Source organism: Pseudopodoces humilis, chromosome 17 (assembly GCF_049639895.1).
Source record: "Pseudopodoces humilis isolate 2021_Gansu_Grassland_sample_001 chromosome 17, ASM4963989v1, whole genome shotgun sequence".
NCBI lineage: Eukaryota > Metazoa > Chordata > Aves > Passeriformes > Paridae > Pseudopodoces > Pseudopodoces humilis.
The window spans coordinates 15326045-15347420 of NC_142216.1; the positions used below are offsets into that span (position 1 = coordinate 15326045).

General features: G+C 55.9%; 1 protein-coding gene across 4 annotated transcripts in view; it reads right to left on the reverse strand.

Annotated features, from left to right (window-relative positions):
• NRG2 (neuregulin 2) overlaps positions 1–13149 on the reverse strand; it is a 153166-nt gene extending 140017 nt beyond the window's left edge. For 3 of the 4 annotated variants that reach the window (XM_088063531.1, XM_088063529.1, XM_088063528.1), the window contains exon 1: positions 12717–13149. In XM_088063531.1, coding sequence (XP_087919657.1) covers positions 12717–13140 — 424 coding nt within the window. In that variant the 5' untranslated portion in view covers positions 13141–13149. The remainder of the gene's footprint in view (positions 1–12716) is intronic. The other variant, XM_088063530.1, reaches the window with a different exon arrangement.
• Between the last annotated feature and the right edge of the window lie 8227 nt (positions 13150–21376).

Sequence of the window (21376 nt, forward strand, 5' to 3'; positions counted from 1 at the left end):
AATCACAGGCTAACTAAGGTTGGAAAAAAGCTCTAAAATCATCAAGTTCAACCCTTAACCCAGCACCACCATGTTCCCCACTAAATCAGGTCCCCAGGTGCCACATCTACACATTTTTTAAACATTTCCAAGGATGATGACTCCCCCACTGTCCTGAGCAGCCTGTTTCAATGCCTGACCATCCTTCCAGTGAAGAAATTTTCCCCAATATCCAATTCAAACTTCCCAAGGCACACCTTGAGGCTGCTTGGTACCTGGGAGAAGAGACCAACACCCCCCAGGTCCACCCTACTGTCAGGGATTTGTAGAGAGCAAGAAAGTCCTCCCTGAGCCTCCTTTTCTCCTGACTGAGCCCCCACAGCTCACTCAGCTGCTTTTGGAAAAGGAAAGAAGAAGCTTTCCAGGAACTTGCAGGAAAATTTCCTCAAAAAATTGGTCTAAAAGGTCATTGAAACACCTTCACATTTTCAAACAGGGTGCAGACTCGGAGAACACTGCAGAAAAAGGCACTGAAGCCATCCTTCAAAACATGTTAGGGTTTTTCTTCACTCAACTGCAATTATCATTCTGAAAGCTGAGGATGTACGATGGGAAAGAGTGTGTGTGGGCGGGAGAGAAGGGGGAAAAGAGAAAGACAACAGCAGCATGGAAGGAAATTCAACACTGCCAAATGAAAGCCACCGTGACAGGCAGAATTTACTTCCTTGCAGAAGGGTTTCCCGTGTCATCCCTTACAGAGAGGAGGGAAAAAAACACATTATTTTGAAGAATATCATCCATGAAAATAAGAATTCAAGGAGGAGGGTTCCCCTCAGGTGCAGCAGCCAGGAGTTGACCCCCCTTTCTGCTGTTCTCCCACTCTCCAACAGAAGATGAGTTCAGCCCAGAATAAAATTGCTCCAGATAAAATCCTGTTCCCAGCCTCACTTGCTGGCAGGTGTGTGTCTGCTACAGCAAACATCTTCAAACCTCCAAACCCCACTGCTGGGCAGGTTTCTGCCCCAAGGACATGGATGTGTCTTTCACAGTCTCCACACTGATCTGATAACTCTCCTGGGAACACCAAGTAGAACTTAGATTTTAGCAGGAGATGCCCAGTGCGTGGTCCTCCCAGGCAGGCACTGCCCACCCCCGTGACCACTCCTGCAGGTGTGCCGTGCCTGGAGCTGTGCCATGGCACCAGGATTTGCCCCTGGTGACAGCAGGCAGCAGAGTGGGACATCACTGAACCCGCTCCCCACAGCCTCAGCCCAAAGGAGACGCAGGCAGCAGCTCCACAGCCGGCTCTGAGCGCTGCTGGGATCTCTGGAAAGGCCCCTGGACTGACCCACTTAACACTGGAATGTGACACCTTGGGCTCTGCAGCCTCCGTGGGCCAGAATCAGAGCCTTGGCAGAGCTCAGCTGTGCTGTGCTCCAGGTCAGGTCTAATTTGACGCCCCACAAGCCCAGGAAATGAAGCAGCGAGGATTGGATCGCCTGCCCAGGGGAGGAAGGGGCTAGTACTGCTCTCCTGGCTCTGGGACACAGCCTGAGGGGTGGGAAATCCCCTGAAGGCCGAATGACGGGAAAGGACACTGAATTACAGACGGGATGATGGGAAAAGAACCTCATGGATGCACCCCCTCCCAGCAGGTTCACACGAGGCTTTCAGTAAATCTTGTGCAACATAAGGAAACATCCCAGCTGGAGTACAGCCCTATCCACAAGGCTCAGCACCCCTCTTCCCAGACACAAGGCCTGCAGACATCTGTGCAGGGGCTTCTCTTGGAGGTGTCACCTGAGCACAGACAGCACACACCTCCCTGGCACCCAGAGCAGAGCACAAGGTCCCTCTCTCCAGCTCAGAGCTGTCTGGCACCGTGGCTTGAGGAGCCACCTCCAGCCTCAGGAGCTTCTGCTGGCAGCAGCAAACTTGGAGCTCTTGCAGCCAGCCAACATCCAACACGGACAACAGGCAGCTGTCAGCATCAGTGAGGGAAAACCACAGCATTGTCCCAGCAGGAAGGTTGCAAAAGGTCACAGCTTCCCAGTGCACCTTCCAGTGTGCCCATCTGCCTTTCTGAAGCCAGAACCTTCTTCATGTATTTATGGTTTGGGAGTTACCAGCTCCTCTCCTGGATGCTTTAACATCTAAATGTGATTTAACATCTAAATACAACGTTTGGTGGTCTCATCGCCCGTCAGCCAGTGTCAAACTTCACCACAGGAAGGCATTCCCTCTCCTTGCTCAAAGAAACATCCAGAGCCTCCTTCCTGCAGGAGCAGTGATTTATTCCCAGTTACCTGTCAGGTTACGGTGACATCATGGGCGTTCTTGGCAAATTCGGCTGTTTTCTCTACAGGTGCATCACAGCTCAGGCAGGATTCCCTCCCCTTCCTCACACCTGTGCTGTCCTGGTGGGGCAGCTCTGGACTCCCTGCCCCTGCCCTGATGACATGGAGCAGAAGGCGATCCAGCCTGCAGTGCTGGGGAAGGAAGGAGAGGCCTGGAGCCGGCTGCAGCCGAAGGCAGGAGGGCTCCTGGATTTGCTGGCTCAGCACGGGCAGACAGTGCAGTAGTCTGTCCTCTCGCTGGGAAGAGCCTTCCGAGGAAAATCCCTGCCTGGATGGGCTTGGATCACCTGCCAGTGACACGTAGTGACACGTGGCATCCCAGAGGACTGGGGAACAGGTCCTGGTGGCTGCTCTAAGGGTCATTTCAAGCCACAAAACACACCCCTAATCCCTCAGCTCCGTGCAGCAGCTACAGAAGATCGCAGGCATCAGCAGAGCAGCCGCTCCGCCTGCCTCACCCGAGCATCCTTCATCACAGCGAGCACCACAGAGCTGCTCAGCCCTCCAACAGCTTGGGAAATCCTCTCTCCACACCATCATACAGCATCAAGTGCCCTCGGGGATCCGTGCTTGCCGCCAGTACTCCCAGCTAGTGCTGAGCACCAGGAAAACAGCCTGGATGCCAGAAGCCTGCATGTCACCAGGAATGGACTGACAGAAATCGTCTCCTCACACGTCACAGCTCCCCCACACAGATGGATTGTGCTGCTGCAGATCAGAGGCAGGGCTGGGCACTGCCAGTTTCTGTCCTTGTGGATCTAACACCTCTGCTGGGAGCTGAGCTTGGCTGGGAAATATTCGGAATGAGGTGGCCACCCAAGGAGAGACAGCACCCTGCTGGCTGATACTCTTGCAGACCCTTTCCAGGAACAAGGCAGGTGGCCTCCAGCCCCAAACACCAACTCAGATGCTCCCAACTGCATAGAGAACCCCTGCAGGGTCTGCTTCCTTTATAGCTGGGTCTGCCAGCCCTACAGAGGAGCAGCTGGCACAGGGACAGCCCTGCCATGGACTGTGCTCAGGTGCATCAGTGACGGGCACCGGAGGGAGAGGAGGCTTTTGTTTCCATTTCAGGTGATTTCTGGGGCTGACACACTGTTGGGAACCCAGCACATCAACAGTTTTTGCCTGCTCTCTAGAAGAGCATGCAAAGCAGCATCCTTCCTGCTTGTCAGGCAGGGAATCACAGCGTGGAGATGTGAAGGAGCTTTCCTGTGATCAGTGGCACAGATGGGACCAAGCCTCCAAGCACAGCCCCCTTGCCTGCACTGGTTCCCTCCAGAGCACGAAGCCACACAAACACCCCTGGCTGGAGTGAGTGTGCCCAGCACCCTGCACAGAGAGCAGAACCCAGCCAGAACATCCCTGTGCTGGAATGGGCTGGGTGTGCTACAAAGCTCCCTCTCTGGAACACGGTCCAGGTGATGGAGACCAGGCTGCACAGAGGAGTTACTGATCACAGCACACCTCTCCTGGGCTGACACCCAGCACTGCCTCAGCACGTGCTGTGCCTCACCCAGTGCAGCCCATCCCTTCTGGCATGGAGCCATCTGGGGAGCTGCACCCCAACCCTGCTGTACATGCAGGCATGGCCTCAGGGACCCCCAATCCTTCCCCTTAGTGTCCACAGCACCCTGCAGTGAGGCTCTGTGTGCAAGGCTCTGCAAGAAGGACTTTTAGGTGATCCTCTGTCCATCATCACCCCAGCTCTTGTAGGTACAGAATAATTCCTATTTCCCATCCAAACCATCCTACATCTACTGCTATACCCTAATGTTCAAAACCCTCAAAGCCTTTTCCAGAATCTCAGCTGTATCTGAGTCTCCCAAATCCACCAGAATACCTGACCCCTACTAGGTTTTCCCCTCCTTCCTTGTAATCCTACTTGGGCATCATCTGACCTGTGGGTTCTGCAGCATTTGCCAGAACTTGCTGTTGCTGTTGTGCCTGAACATCCAAGAAAGAACAACAGCCATCCTACAAAGCAACAGCCATCCAGCCTCTTGTGTCCCCCACACCAGGAGGACCAACTTAAATCACCAGCCTAGGCAGAAGGTGCCACAGAGGAGCAGTCCTGGCGTAGCCCAGACCTCCACCCCATCTGCACCCCATTTAACTGACACCAAGGCATTTTCTGGGAATGCTCAAGGTCAGGCATCACTGGGTGATGGAACACTTGTTTGGTGTTTGGCCCATCAGCAGGGCTGAGTGTGTGGCTGTTGGAATGGGCCTCCTCCTACCTGCACACCGAGAGTGCCAAGACAAGCCAGGAGATGCAGGAAGGAGTGCAGGGAAACTCCTCCAGCTCCTTCTTGCTGCCTCAGCTCTGCATATTTGGGGATGTATCTGTGGGATTCAGGCTCTCCAGTGCTGTAAGAAAGGGTCTCCAGGTCTTCTCAAAGCTGTCCATGCCAGGTACCCCAAGGTCAGAAATTTCTGCTTCATTCAATAGAATTCAACAGAATGACCAGGTTGGAAGAGACCTCCCAGATCATCGAGTCCAACTCATGCCCTAACACCACAACTAGACCATGGCACCCAGTGCCACATCCAGCCTTTTTTTAAACACATCCAGGGCTGGTGAGTCCCATTACCCCATGAGAGGAGTCCCTGATGTTCTCCAGATTCCACCAGCCTCAGCAGGCAGATCCCCATGGAGGGCTGGGGCTGAGCCAAGCTGGCAGCCAGGCTGGGAAGACAGATCCTTCTCCCAGCTGAGATACAGGGAGAAGGTGACTGAGACCCCACATGGCAGAGGAGTTTCCCAGAGATGCTGGTGACTTCATCTGCACTCCCAGCACGTGCCAGCCTGGCTGAAGGCTGAGAGCAGCCACGGGGAGACTCAGCCAAACACATCCACACTCCTACTACAGCACCAAGACACACGGAAGGGCAGCTGAGGAAGGCTGGAGGGGAACACCTAGAGCAGCAGGTCCAGACAAGGGCCAGGAACATTCACTCCTACCCTCGCTGTTACTACCATCCCATGGACCCCTGTGGAAGATCCACAAGGCATCCTGACCTATGGATCGTGCTCCCTGTCACGCTCCCAGGGCTAATGAGTTTTTTGCTAATCACACACCCACACACCTCTGCATAATGGGAAAGGCCACATCCCACTGGCACAGGCTGGCAGTGAAGGCTGTGCCTGATGCTGACCTCCCCTTGGTTTGTCCCAAGGCTGCCCACCACAGGCAGAGGGAGCGGCCGGTGCGGCAGCGGGAGCCAGGGTCCGGCGGGGACAGGCTCCAGCCAGGGCAGCAGCCAGGGCTCGTGCATGGCTGCCAGCTTTGAGACAGCCCAGAAAGCAGACCTAATTCCAGTCCCTACCCTCCTGCCAAGCCATCTGCCTGCCCTGAGACCACCAAGAGGCTCCTGAGCAACGTTTCGTCATTACCGGGCCATTACAGAAAGTGGATGAGCAGTGATTGATTATAATGAATGCAAATACCTGCCTTCCGACCCCAAATTGGCACGACCTGACTAGCTCTCCCACTAAGTAGTACAGTGTGTCCTTCCACAGGCTCTGCAGAGCACTCCCATCCTCCTCAGCCTTTCCACCAGCCATCAGGCACAGCACTGCCCATCTAGACCTGCCCTAGAAAACCATCACATCCAAGATCTGCTTTCCATCAGCCCTGGGGCTCTGCTCTCACCTGCAGATCCTACAGGCTCATTTCCAGCACCTGAGCCCATTGGGAAGGCTTTCCCAGAGTTCTCACCTTCATCAAGAGGGCAAGGGACAGTTCCCTCATGTCAGGACAGGGAGAGAGAGGGGGGAAGCAGGGTGGGAGCTGAGTGCTCTGTCCCAAGTGTGACACATCCCTGCTCGTCAGGCAGGTGTGTCCCATCCAAGAGCGGAGCTGTGCCCAGGGACAACAGCAGCCAGCTCTGCTCCAGGAGGTGACCAGAGATGAAGTATTATTCCTGCAAAACCAGAACACATGCTATAGCCTGCAGGGATGAACTCAGTTGCCCTCCAGGGGCCAGCAAACACAGGAATACAGGAAAGGAAGGCACTGTCCTGCTGCAGACAATGGGTGTGGGGCAGACAGGGGTTCCAGAGAGAACCACAGTGGCCACCAACTGCAACAAAGAGAATTCAAGGACTGTCCAGGCCAGGGAGAGTTGCTGTGGACAGAAGAACCTTGCCCCTGAGGTACAACATTCAAGATACAAATCGTGTGCTCCCCTCTAGGACCAATCTTCTGGGGTACCTTATATTTTCCATCCTCCAGACTGGCCAGGGTCTTATCCAGGGTGGAGCTGGACCACGGGAATTCAAGAGCAGTTTTGACTCGCCCTTCAGCCCAGCCTTTGCAGCACACAGCCCAGCCCCAAGCTGCAGCAGCCAGGCTCTGGGAGCACGGTCATTCAGCAGAGAAAGAGCAGCACAGTGATTCATCTTCCTTTTGATCTCTAGCCTACCCTTGCAGGCTCAGTGCTCTGTCCCCAAAACTTTGGGCAGTTGGCAGACCTCTCCCCCCGCACGGAGCCGTTTTGTGCCGAGAGGTGCCGGCGCCTTCGGGGGTTCGACTGCCGCACACCCCGTTCAGCAGGCAAGCAGACGCCTGGCTGCCAAAGTTTCCAGGGAGATGAGCTTCCTCCGGAGCCTCCCCTCGCCGCACGCATCCGCCGAGCCCCCGCCGAGGACAGGCGTCCTGTGCCATCTGCGCCGGACAGAGCAGCTCCCAGCGCAGAGAACTCCTCGCCAGGGAGCGGGGCACAGCCTTCACCTTCAGCGGCGCCGTTCGGGCACCACAGGGCTGTCCAGCGCTTGGGCAGGGGGGAACTCGCATCCTGGAAACCTCCTGTGAGCAGCACAGAGGGGCAGGATGTCCTGGCACCCGGCCCAGCTGCCACCAGCACCGGCAGCGCTGGCCGGGCTGCGCTCGGGGCACGGAGCGGGCACGGAGCACCCACAGGAGCTGCCAGACAGCCCCGGCACCTCCCGGCTCAGCGGAGGCACTTCCTCACCTCCCAGCACTTTGTCGCTCAGGCTCCTCTGCAGTGAGAATTCCTCAGACGACCAGAGTCGCCCACGGGCTCGCAGCCTCCCAAACCTGCTGCCCCCATGGATCAGTCTCCCGGAGCTGCTCCTGGCCCAGAGCCTCACTCAGCTCTGGGCTTCTCCCCGCATCTGCACCCTCACCTGCCCTGGGCCAGCACAGCTGACCTGGGGAAGCCCAGATGCCAATCCAGGACCAGCGCAGCTCTCGTTTACACTCAACAGCGTCACACATTGACTCAGGAGGGGAATGGAGATGAGACGACTTCAGCAGCAGCATCCAGCGCCCCAAACCTGGCAAAGCAGCAGCCGCTCTGCGTGGGAGCCGTGTCACATGCGCAGGGGAACCGGCCACCCCCTCCAGTCTGCTGGGAGAGGCACCCTCAGCCCAGCAGCACGGTACCTAAACCCATCCCTTGCGGCACTTTGCAGCAGATTTTGGGGTGTGTCAAGCGCCTGAAGGCTCCAGGCCCCGGTGCACATGGTGTATCTCACAGAGCCCGAGGGAAGCAGGGAGCTCAGCTGCGGCAGAGCACGGCTCCCTTTTTGCCTGGTGATGCAGTTTATTGCCTCTGTGCTCCCAAGCATGCACCAGTTTCTGATCCAGGTCCAAACCCAAGACAAGGTGTCGCCTGTGATTTAGAAAGGGCGTTCTGCCTCAGGGCCCATATCTAAGGGCTGTCAGCTGGCGGAGCACAAAGAGCCACCAAGCAGCAGCTGGGGCCAGGGGCTGGGCATGAAGCAGCCCTAGACAGAGAAATCAGCACTGCTGGGATCACTCAGGAGCTGTTTTAGTCTCGTCTTACTCATGGAGATCCTTGGGGAGATGCTTTATTTAGTCAAACATTTCTGAAAAGGGGGACTGGGAAACTAACCAGGCTTTGCTCCACGCATGGCACATGCCTGGGAGGGGAAAATCTCTGTTGTGTCAGGCACCACTGAAGTCACTCGGACCTGCAGCTTCAGCCGAGCAAAGTTCCAGTGGCCAGTTCCTGGATGGCTCGTTTGGGAGATAGGGAGCTGACCTGGCCACGAGGATCCATCCACCCCAGGTCCTCCCAGACCAAATCCTGTATGGGAGGATTTAGGAGAGCACCCAGAATTGTGCCACCCTTTGTGAGAGGTCAAAGCTGGCTGCAGCACAGTGACCATTCCCCATCTGCAGAAGCTCAAGGCAACAAGGAAGCAAGTTTTTGCTCTTCTGCAAAGCCAAGGAAGTGTGATTTTCCGAAGGTGGTGAGAAATCGTTTCAGACAGCTCTAATTAGCAAGGTGGTGTGTGAGAAAATCCAGCTTTGCTGCTCCGTGCTCCACAGCTGTCCTGGGATGAAGGGAGAGTACCGTCACCAGCGGCTGGAGCCCACCCACACCCCTCCCCTGTGCCTGCCTGGCTTGGAGTGAGTCCGATGATCTGCAGGATAGTGAAGAGGGATATTTTTGCATGAGCTGCTGGTCCAAAGTTGCCAGTGCTATTTCAGGCAGCAACACCTACACTGTAATCCAGAGGGCTGTATTTTCCAGCGGGCTCTTCAAAATCCTGCCTCCCTCCTCCCCTCACAGGCCAGCTCTAACCAACCTGGCTCCAGGATAAACAGCTCCAGCATTATGCGGCCACCGAGGCCAATGCCACATCCCCAGCATGTTCCTGATTCCCACTGGGACCAAGACACCTTCGGGCTGGAAATAAAATAAATACCTCATCTCACAAGAAGTACCAGCTACAACAACAGGTCCTCTGCCTGCAAATCCTCCCAGGGATCTGCCACCACCAGATTACCTGCCCAGGCTAAGCTAGCTAATCCTACAGGCGAGTTGCAGACCTCGTCCTGGAGCTCAGCAGCATTTTCGGTGAGGTGCTTCAGGAGATGTACAAGCTCTAATTAAAGCTACTTTGCAACTCGCTGCATATGGAGGCAGGAGGGCGTTTGTATCTCTGTGAAAGCAGAAATCGGAGCCTGGACAGGTTAAATCCCCACTCTCCTGTGTACAAAGTCCTGTCCACATAAATCTTTTGCACAGAAAGAGGGGACTCATACAGAGTGGGAAGCAGATGCTGACACAAGCTACCCCAAAAGAGCAGGAGGATGAGGACCACAACCCCCTTTCTGGATTCAGACCAGGATTTGTTCCAGTGGGGATAATGTCACCAGCTCCTTCACCAGCCAGAGCCAGCACCGTGTTTTGCACCTATTTCCTCCTCCTTGATCCGTGCGTGTAGGCACAAAGGAGATATGATACCATCCAAAATTAAGGAGCTAGGAGATACAAAGAAAAGAGACAGGAGAAGCAATGGCAGGAATCATTATATAACAGTATAAAAAACCCAAAACAACAATACACCCAGTGCAGAAGAGGTTTTAAGTGGACAAGTGGGTGGTGAGACCTGCAGGATGCCAGGCCCCAGGACCAGCCGCTCCCTGTGTGCCAGGGGGATGAAAACCATGGCTGGGCAGAGCTGCAGAGGCTGCACCCCTCTGGGGTCTGCAGGTGGGGAAGTTCCAGCCTCCAGAGGGTGCCCAGCAGTGAGATGGCTGAGGTGAGAATCCCCCTCCCTGGATCTCTGCTCAGGGGGCACACACAAAGCAGCCCAGCTGAGACCCCACACACACCAGGCACTCAGACTGGCATTCCTGCTCTGTCCCCTGCACCCCAGGCCATCCTCCTCTCACCTCAGTCCTCCTGGCTCTGCTCAGAGAGGGTCTGGGTCCCATGCAGAGTCTCAGCACCCAGTTTCTCTCCTCTGAGTGAGATGTGCAAACAGCAGAGACTGCTCCTTGGACAGAGACATGGATGCTCCCATCACAGGTCTAGTCCTGCACCGCATCCCAGACCTCGGCAAGCAGCAAGAGCAGGAGACACACAGCATCTTAGCCAGTGAGAAGGGGATGAATCACTGGAAAACAGACCCAGGCACAGAGCCAGAGCAGGGAGAAGATGGTCCTGTGAAGCCTCCATCTTTGGGAGTGGGGGGATTGGAGTGATCAGAGCCACAAGGCTCTCCCTTCCTGCTCAGAAGTGACCTCAGCATCTGTCCCCCAGCTCTGTAACATCCCTCACACAGCTGCAGCCCAGCTGTCCCTCCGAGTGCACCTTGTGCCTGGACATTCATCCCTGCCAGCTCTGGAGTTCTCACCACCCCTGTGAGCAGCAAGAATGGGAAATACCCCTGCACTCCTTCAGATCTTCCCTCCCAGCACAAACCACAGGCAAACTGTGGCCTGGTTTCCCAGTTCATACACCTTTCCAGCAGTTCAGGTGTTACAAATAAGAAGATCCTGCCAGGAAAGTCACATTCAGAAGTAACCTCCCAGCTGAACCAGGAGCATGAAGTGCTCAGGGAACCACCAGTCCAGCAAGCTGAGGCTCCCATTTCATCCTCATCACCAAACCAAACCACAGCTATGACATTTCCCAACCACCAGATTTTATTTTTTCCTTTGAAATCTGCCATCGAGCTCTGCTGAGACAAGGCTCCCACCAACCTGCAGCGTCCCTCAGCCAGGGAGCCAAATCAGCCCGTCAGCCACACAGTCAGAAACAAAAGCATCAGCTCCGAGAAGGTGTCACGACAGAATGACAACCCTTAACTTGTTGTTACATCAGCCCACACATTAACGCTTTGGGCCTGAGCCAGGATGCCACGGAGCAGCCTCCATTCCCCTTAAAGTCAAACCCTGCTGCTCAGAGATGCACAAGCTCAGAATCTTTTTTGATTAAAAAAAAATAATAAAAAAGCAATAAAAGCCACGTACCTTTTGCTGTGTTTTCCCCTGACAATGAGACCACGGTCCTGAGAAATTCCCCCATTTACTTTCCTCTTGTCTCTACCACAGCTCTTTCACTAAATCCTCTCTGTCCACGATGGCCCACATACAGATGCACATGAAATTAGTGTCTCCCAAATTAGTTTTCTCGCACGCAGTCCTAGCCCATTTTCCTCAACAACATATTATGATATGCAAGGTTCCACCTTTCTCCCAGGAAATGCAAGATTCTAAATTTATCTTTCAGATAACTAAAAAAAGAGACAGGTCTGGCTTTGACAATGCGGGGTCAGCAGTCCCGAATGGCAGAGTATTTGCCCCAGAAACACGCACACCACAACAACCACCACCACAGAGCAGCACACATGGTCATTACAGAGCTAAGTGTAACTTGACAAAGTACCTTGCTTTTAATGAGGTAAAAGGCCAATTAACCTGATGAGGATGCGGTGCAGTGACATTGAGTGGGGAGCCTGGATTCCCTGGAGATAACACCCTGTACATCCTCGTAACACACCAAACATGAGGGATTCAAACCGCTTCTGAGGGCACGGCATGGCACTCAGAGCTCTCCGGTTTAACACCAGCCTTCCCCCGATTTTGTGACACAGTATCCAGCATTCAGGCTGGGTGAAGGGCCAGCCGTGCATTTTTGTCAGCTCAGATCCAAACCCTGGGAAAATGCAGGCATTGTCCTCGCCCGGTCCCCACCGCCCAGCCCTTCGCAGGTGTTCATCTGCCAGAGGACAGCAAGGAAAATCCAGGAACAAAAGCAGGGACGCTCCGGCGGGCGCTTCCCGTTGAAGTCATTTCATAACCGCGTTTCCAGAGGTGCTGGAAGAGCAGCACAAGCCACCGCACGAGAACCGTGATGGGAGACACCGAAATGCGTGGAACGAACAAAAGGAAAACCAACTTCCCCCTCGCGAGGCCGTTATTTTGGAAGACGCAAAACTTCCCGGCTCTTAGGGCACACCTGGAGCGCTGCCCCTGTCCCAGCCCCGCATCCCGGGCCCGGCCCCCTCCGCAGAAGGGAACGCGCCCGGGGCGGGGGTCGCGGCCGGAGACACCGGAGCCCCCGCAGGCCGGCGGCTCTCCCGGGCAGGGCTGCCACTGCCGAGGCTCCCGAGGGGAGCGGTACCGGGGCGCTGGGACCGCGCTGGGACCGGGGGCTCCCGCTCGGCACCGCCGAGCGCCGGGCGGCCGAGGGCGGCGGGCACTCCCCGCACCGGGCTCGGGGCTGCGCTGCTGGCACGGCGCCGGGCCGGGGCTGCGGGACCTTGAGCCGGGCGAGCGAGGAGCCCCGGGGCCGGGGGATGGGGGGAGCGCGGCTGCGGCGGCCGGGCCGCGCGGAGCGCATCGTATCGCATCGCACCGCACCGCATCTCATCGCATCTCATCGCATCGCATCTCCCACGGTGCAGGCGCGGCTCCCGGGGCCCACCGGAGGTGAAGTGTGGGGGCCATCGCCGGGCACCTGTCCCCCCCACCCAGGTCCGAGCGGTACGGACCTGTCGCCCCCCGGCTGCCCGGGACACGGGCCAGCGCTCCCCGCCGCCGCTCCGCCATCGCCCCCCGCCGCCCCCCGCCGCCGCGGCGCGGCCCGTACCGCAGTCGGCGCAGAGGATCCGCGCCACGTCCCGCTTGAGGTTCTTGCCGCTGGTGTCGAGAGGAGCGAAGGCGGTGCGGAAGACGAGCGGCTCCTCGGTGGGCTCGAGGAAGAAGATGTAGCGGTGGTTGCGCTTCACTTTGAAGCAGGGCGCCTTGGAGCCCACGCTGATGAGCTGCTCCCGCTGCAGCCCCCCGCTGTTGAGGGGCCACAGGTCGAGCACCTTGACCAGGACCCCCCCGGCGGGCCCGGCTCCGCGGCTGTCATTGCCGCCGGCGGGGGGGCCCACGGACTGCACCTTGCCCTCCAGCACCACCGCCGCCGTGTACGCCTGGTCCTGCACCGACTTGAGGCTGGGCGAGGAGCAGGCGAGGGAGACGCCGAAGAGCAGCATGGAGAAGCCGGGCGCCGGGTCGCGCCCCATGCCGCCGGCTGCCGCTCGCTGCCCGCCGGCCCTGCGGCGGCGGCCGGGCTGCGGGGCCGGGCTGTGGGGCTGCGGCGCGGCGGGCGCGGCGGGGCGGAGCGGAGCGGCGCGACGCGGGGCGGCACGGCACGGCACGGCCCCGCAAGGCACGGCCCGGCACGGCACGGCACCGGCACGGCACGGCACGGCACGGCACCGGCACGGCACGGCACGGCACGGCACGGCACGGCACCGGCACGGCACGGCACGGCACCGGCACGGCACGGCACGGCACCGGCACGGCACCGGCACGGCACGGCACGGCACGGCACGGCACGGCACCTGCACGGAGCGGCGCAGCACCTGCACGGAGCGGCACGGCAGGGCTCGGCACGGCAGCGGCACAGGCACTGGCACGGCCCGAGGAGGAGGCGGGATGCTCCCTCAGCTGCCCCTGCCCCCGGGATGCTGACCCCCGCATCCCCGGAAAGGTGATTCCCTGCCCGGGGACTCCCCCACCGGGGATGCCCGATGCGGAGGGGATCCCCGCGTCCCTGGGGGTCCTCGGGGACGGAGGCAGACCGCGTTGTCTCCATCTGGCCGTGGAGCCAGCCCCTCGGCAGGCCCCCAGGCTTTCGCAGAGCCTCCCCCCTTTTCCCCGCAGAGGCAACCCAAGATGCGCTCATTTGGGGGCGGCCGCGGGTGACATGGGGGTTCCGCGATGCGCAGGGCCCGGGAGCCGGGGATTTCTCTTTGCCCGATGGTTTTATGGAGCTGGGAGATTTGTGCCCGAGATTCCCTGCACACCTGAAGGGAAGGCATTAACATAGAGACAAACGGAGCACGCAGCGGCCGGGGAGACAAAGCCGCCTTTCATGCCCTGTTCCTGCTGCCTCTCGTTAATAAACAAATGCTTTTTTCCCTGCAGTGGCTTCCAGGAGGAGTCGCTTTAAGCTCCGAAAGGTTCTTGTTGGGGTTTATTTTCGAGGCTGATCCTGAAGCATCTGCACTCCCAAAGCCTCGCTGCCCAGGCAGTGCGGAAGGGAGCTGAGATGCTCGATCAGCAGCAGCGGGGGATTTTGTGGTTGTTGTAGCACCGGATTCTGCGTTGAAGGGGAGCGGCCATAGTCCCATCCCACGGCGGTGACCCGGCGGCAGGAGGGCTGGGCTCAGCCTGGCACAGCCGATGGCTCCGGGCACAGGCTGCAATGGCCCCGGGGGCCTTTAGAGACCCCAGCCCTCAGCAAACCTCAAGAGATGACAAGAACTGGGTCTTTGAGCCCATCGGTGAGAGCAAAGGAGCACAAATGGCAGGATCGGGATTTGCTTTCCGTTTAACATGGCACGGCCAGAACCATCAGGAATAAATGGGAAGGGAGCAGAGCCGCTGTGCCCAGCCCAGCCCAGGCATGGGGTGTAGGCTCTCCTCGTGTTTCCCGGCTCGGGGCAGGAGCCAACGTTGTCCCAGCGCTGGCACACGAGCCCCAGCACACACTCCCAGGGCTCTGCAGCCATGGGCTGCCGTGGCTCCTGCTGCTCTTCCCCTCTTTGGGAATGCTGACAGAGCTCAGACAGCGTTGCCATTGCAGGGCCGTGGTGCACCGGGAGCCCCGCAGCGCGCACACGGCAGGGCTCGGGGACCATTTACTCCTTGTACACATTTCCTCCTGCTGAGCGTGGTTTTCTGTGTTTTATCGGTCTCAGATGTTTCTGAAGGCTCTGTCTTTCCCCCGGATCGGTGACCACGCAGAGCTGCAGAGGAATGCAGGTGGAGGTAGAAGAGATCAGAAGTGTTTCCCATGGCAGAGGGAAGAACAGCATTTTAGATTCAGGAAGCTGCTCGGAGGAGCAGGGAAACCACCTGACTTCTCTCTTCTTTTGACATAATTCTCTGTGGAATTTCCCTTTTCCCTATCATTTTGCTCAGACAGCAGCTGAGTTCTGCCTGAGAAGGAGGGAGATACCTGATAGCACAAGTTGATCTGGAGCTCACCTGTTCTACCCTGCCCCTCACCAGAAAGGGCAGTTTCGTGCCCAGGCAGCTGAGTTGCTAATCCTTGTCTGTTTTTGCAGGCTGAAATCCCAGCAGGACCACAGTGGTTCTCCTGCTGAGAAATTCAGTGTAAGATTCCTGTGAGGCCTCTGGGACAATTTTGAAAAATGTGGGTTTTCTTTGTCTCTGGAGCGTTTTGAAGTCCAGAACACCTAGCCTCAAAAAAGGGCACTGGTCACATTTCCTTCTAGCAGTATTTTCCCTGTTGTTCAGCCTAACTCTTGTGAAGTCAACTAGTTTTCATCACTTGAGACACCTGCTTTTCTTTTATCATTTCAGAAATGGTTTAGGACTAAATCCCTCTTCCCCTTTTATGGTGTTCTTCCCATATAAATGTATTTTCTATAGGTCCTTGGGCATTTTGACATATGAAATAAATAAAGCAAGGCCATTGGTGCAGTTACCAGAGCAACCTGAGCACTGGCTTTGGCAGAATGAAGCCTAAATAACCTATTTCAAAAATATTTTCCTTCAATTGAGGGTAACTATTGGCAAGGAACCCAGGAGGTCTGTGGTCTGCTTTAATTTATCCAAAGCCCATCCCTCCCCTAACTCCCTGCTGTGAAAACCCATCGCATTTGCCATCCTGGCAGAGAGATGGAGATTCTGAACTCAGCCTGGATTCCACCCTGTCTGGAGGAGCCCAGAGTTCAGCAGCTCCATCAGAGGTTTTCATTCCTCAGGAAAATGCTGTGGGGGCTGGTTTTTCTTTTCCCTCCTTTAATTTTGTTCCGGCAGTTTCCCAGAGATGCCTGAAAACAAAGCACCTCTCAGGTCTCTCCTCCCCTCTGCCAAGGGAGCTCCTGGCACAGAGCCCTGCCTGGTGCAGATGCCACACAGGGCAGTGTCCCAGTGTCCCTCCCTCCTTCAGGGAGCCCTGCAGCTCTTCTGCAAGGACACATGTTGACCTCCAGCAGCACAGGCAGGCTGTCCTTCCTCAGCATCCTCCACAGGTTGCAGATGCTCAGCCTCTTCCGTGCCAGTTGAAGATCTGCTCCTGCAAATCCCACATGGGGCTTTGGGTGCAAGGAGGAACAAAACACAGAGTCCCAGAACATGCTGAGCTGGAAGGGGAACCATCGAGTCCAACACCTGGCTCTGCACAGGACATCCCAACAATCCCACCCTGTGCCTGAGAGCATTTTCCAAATGTTCCTGGAGCTCTGGCAGCCTTGGGGCCATTCCCATTCCCTGGGGAGCCTGGGCAGTGCCCCCCAGCACCCTCTGGGGGAAGAACCTTTCCCTGATACCCAGCCTAACACAGGTCCAGCCATTCCCTGGTGCTATCCAGAACAGGGCTGTGCTAAGCTCTTGCCCATTTCAGGCAAGCCTCAGAACCATTCATGCATTGCAAGGGTGTCCCCCCACCTCCCACAGCCCTTCCCAGCACCAGCTCTGTCCTGGCTCCCTGCAGGGAGCCTGAAGCTCTGCTGGTGTGAAGATGACAAATACAGGAGACACCATCCCATACCCCAGCCAAGGGAACTTTGCTTTCCCTCCTCACGGGACATTCTTTCCCTTCAACAATCAGGTGTTTCACAAAAGGCAACAAATCCACTGTAGCCATTTTTTCCCACCTCCATGTCTTCTCTGGAGGGGGAGAAAATTCAAGAATTTGGTTTGTTCAGTTTGGGGATGCCCAGGGAGAGCACCAGTGCCTGCCAGCCCTTCACCAGGACACACCAGACTCCTGGCACCAGGGTGACACCACCACAGCCTCAGGTAAAATAAGAAAAACAGGTGATGAATGATGAACACAGGAATTATATGGAAAAAGCAAAGCCCAGCCCTCAACCTGAGACTCCAGTCTGGACACTGACTAACCACAGAATCAGAGGATGGCTTGGGCTGGAAGAGACCTCAAAGATCATCTAATTCTACACCCCTGTCCGAGGCAGGGACACCTTGCACTACACCAGGCTGCACAGAGGACCAGGGTCAAATAAGCCACATCTGCCAGTTCCTCCAGGTAGTAAAGAATCAAAACAGAGAGTGACCTCCAAAATCTCCTATTCCATTTGCCTTGCCACTTGTCCCAGGCTCCAGGGAGTAGCGTGGCTGCAGCAAAGGAAACCAAGACCCCTCTCAGAACTCCTCCAGCAGCAATGCAGCCATGGGCCCAGTGGTCTTTTGGCTTCCCCCTGTCCCACAGTGTTCCTACATCTCCTGCCTGTTAATGTCACCCTCCAGGGCAGGGGAAGGCAGAGCTGAGGGCTGTAGCTGTAGGCACCAGTGCTGTCTCTCCCAGAAATGGAGCATCCTGGCACAGAGGCCTGATCCAGCTACCCATCCTTCCCTCAGCTGGGAGAGCATCAACCCACTGTAATTCCATGAGATGCGCAACAGTCCAAAGAAAAGTTGAGAACATTTGCTGTAGGGAGAAAAAGCAGGACTTTATTATGATGAAACCCACCCCAAAATACCTTTTATCTCTTGCCACATGGTGATCAAAGGGAAAAAAATCAAGAGCAAGTTTCCTCCACCTGGGAGAGAAGCTGTTAGGGTTCCCTCCAGCCCCTTTGTGACATATTCACCTAGGCAGCAGGAAGGAAAAAAAAGCTACTCATCCTTCAAGGAAATGTGTGCCTCTTTTATTTGCTGCCCTCCCCGAGAAACTCATTCACTCCTTGTCCACCCACACGAGCAGGAATGATGAATGAAAAACAAACCATAAACAATTCAGCCTTCCCTTTTTCCTCCCAGCCTTCCAATGAGATGTTCCAACCCGTGCCTTAGCACCCAGATTTTGCCCGCTGATCATTCCCATCGCGTGCCTTGGCTCGCTGTGCCGCTCACACGCCGTTCCTTGGATACAGACAGCTGCACCCAACACGTTTGTCAGCAGCTCCAGCTCCAGGAGGGCTTCACTCAGGGTGGAGGAGACAGGGGAGCCTCTGTAGGTCTCCCACAACCAGAGGATTCCTGTGGTGGGACTGGCAGAGGTGGAGGCTGGTGATCAGCGAGGCAGCTCTTCTTGTCCCCCAGAAGGACAGTGGTGCCGAGATGTGTCACCAGAACGAGGACACAGGGTGCAAAATGGCACCAGTGGGAGCCATGCTCCCCACAGGATGGTGTATCCCAGTCTCCAGCCCTCCAGTGAGATCCCTCCATCCCAGAGATTCTCCCCAGACTGGATTTCACTGCCAGCCACTCTGATTTCCTCTCTCTCTCTCTCCCTTCTCTCCACACAACCTCCTTACACCCCCCTGTGTATTAAATAACAATTGCAGTCATACCAGGGTATCAGGTATGTCTGTGCACCTATGAATTCCCTTCATAGGCAAAGTCCCGTCCCACTTTTGCCTGTTTTGTGTATTTTTATGTAAAAATATGCTGAGTGGGTGTATGCCTTATTACATGTGTAGGAAGCACGGGCAATGAGGACTTGAGATACCACCACAATAATAGAGAGGGACAAGGCTCTTTGGCTGGCTTTGCCCTTGATTCCCTCTTTAAATATAATTTGCCACTGTAAGACAAGAGACCCTCTCCAAATGACTTCTGAGATGCAGGAGACCATTTCTGCAGCAACAAGTTACTGCCTGTGGCTGGAAAATGCCCTTGATATTACAGAAATGGTAACTTGTTTAATAGATCCAAATAAACAGGAAAGCCCAGGAGCTCAGGTGGCAGCATCTGAGCCCTGTACTGAGAGGTGCACAGACCTTAGAGCCAGGCTAAATATAGGCCTCACAAACCAGAACAACTTTTACTGAGAAGATAATCAAGCCCTGGAGGAAACTACACAATATAAAGCTTAGATTTAAAATAAATGTGAAATGAGTTGGTGGATTCGGGACTAGCTCCTTATGGAGAAGTTTTCACATCAGAAAAAAATCGCTTGATGAAATGGGCTCTTTAATTAGCAGTTTCAGCAAGAAGCTGGGAGGATTGGAAGGGTTCTGGAGCCTCATCCCTCACCTTTCCATCTTGCCCTTTGCAAGGAGAGCTGGGATCAGGGGAGGGTTGGACTGTCCCAGGCTGCTGCTTGGGACTGAAGAGGAGCCCTGTTTGTTCTCCTTGCTCTCTCCTGTTAACATGTCCTTTCCCAAGAACATCCTGCACTCTGCAAAAGCAACAGCCAGGGCAGCAGGTGCTGAATCCAGGCAGGAAATCCACAGCCTGGGCCTGGGCACAGGACAGTCCGTGGCTCTCTGCACACCAGGCTCTCATCCTGCACCCACCAGAGGCCAGGCTGCAGCCACCTGGGACTGTCCAAACCAGCTCTCAGGTAGCCAGATCCCAAATGCAACATCCCAGCTGTGATGCCCAGGGAGGGAGGCTGGATCCCACCCACCAGGGCACACCATGGCACTGCCATGTCCTCACCCAGCTCTCCTTCAGCCAGCTAAAGAGATGTAAATTCAAAAATAAGACCAAGTTGTTTTTCCTTTTCTCCCTCATTCTTTCCTCGCTTCATATCACTCTGTAATCTTGTGGTTTGCAATTAAATTGTGTCTTTATGTCTCCTTTCTTGAATAAGTTAATGAAAATGACTTTTGCTCCACGGTAGAGCATGAATGTCTCACTCTGTGCTGAGCATGAGAGCAAGACACGGGGCCCAGGAGGAGCAGAGCTTCCCTGGGGAGTGATGGCTTGAGTTGGACTCCTGAGCCCCCTCAAGCACCCGAGCCTCAAGTTTCAATTTTCAGCTCCATTTTCAGCTCCTTCTCCTCCTTGCAAAGTCTGTGCAACAGCAGTGGGAGGTTACAAGTAGAGCAAGGCAGCTCATCTGCTGCATTTCACTCGTGTGATCCGTGGGCATACACGTGCATGTGCTGGATCCTCCCTCCTCGGGCACTTCAAGAATCTCCCAACATCTCCAAGGCCACACATCTTTCCCGGTCTGCAGCTCCCTCCTCAGCCCTTTGCTGAGCACGTCCTGCCTGGAGCTGAGGACACAGGCAGCACCACGTGCATCTGCACTGAGATTAACCCTGCAGAGCCAGGGACAGCAATTTGTATTTCCTCATCCAAAATTCATCACCTGGGAAAGATGCCAGCCCAGCTCTGACAAAACAGAGGATTCAGTGGGAGTCTCTGCTTGCTACAGGAGTGATGGGGCACTGACATCACCAATGCTGACCTGCCCCAGGGGATGCTGTTCATGCCTCTCTCTCCTCTCCTGAGGGCTGGATCACACTTAGAGACTCTTTGGGGCAGGAACACTGACACTGAAAGGAGGGATGATGGGAGATGGTCTCATTTAGTCTGTCTGAGAGGAAGTTTAGGGCTGAGTTATTGGCTAAGAACTACCTGGAGGGCAGGTACAAAGGCAACAGAGCCAAAGTTTCCTCAGTGGGGCATGTTACACAGGGCAGTGGCTCTACAGTGCAGCTTGGGAGGCTGAGGGTGAATATCCAGGTGATCTTTCTTTCCCAGGAGCTGGTGTATCCCTAGGAGAGCACACAGCATGGGGGCAGGGGTCCTTCATTGTTTGGGTTGATGAGGCTGAGCCCAGTGAGGCTGTGTTCATCCTGCCAGCAGTCACAGGAGCACCCCAGGGCTCCCACCCCACTGCCCCTCCCAGGACCCTGAGACTCTGGGATAGATGAGCTCTAACCAGTCTGGCACGGCTGTTCCTGAGCCCCCAGCTAGCAGGATAGCCCTGGCTGCCCATGACACAACACACAGCACACGGCTCCCCTTCCAGGAGCCACTGCTCCTTCAGTGGGGACCTGAGTGAGGCACTTCAGAGCAGGGGTCTGGCACAAGCCTCTTGGCTCTGATCTGAGGGGACAGCCTGTCCCTAGTCCCCCAACAAGCCTGGTGCACCCCCATTTCCTCAGGACACTCCCTGGGCTGGGTGGGGGAGGAGATGATGTGGGGGTCTCTCTAGCCTCACTGAGAGATTCCCAATAGCAAAAAGCTTGATAAAATATCTGTTTTAACAGCAGAGTAAAAAGAGAAATATCAGGGGCAAAGAAGCCTTATGCCCCTTCAGCTGCAGGGCACTTGTGCAGCATTGGATGGACCCAGGATGGATTTTCCCCGGTGCTGCACATATCCCTTCCTTGATTCTTCCTCTTTGGTTCCTCAAGCTATTATATATCCTTCTTTTTATTCTGTCTTATTAAGGCAGCTGTTTTATTATGCCATTTGCTGTCAGGCCTTTCATGCTGAGATGCAGAATTAATCCACTCTCACAGGTGCCAGAGCCCCATTCCCTCCCAGCCCCCTGCACTGCTTTCCCCAGAACAAGGG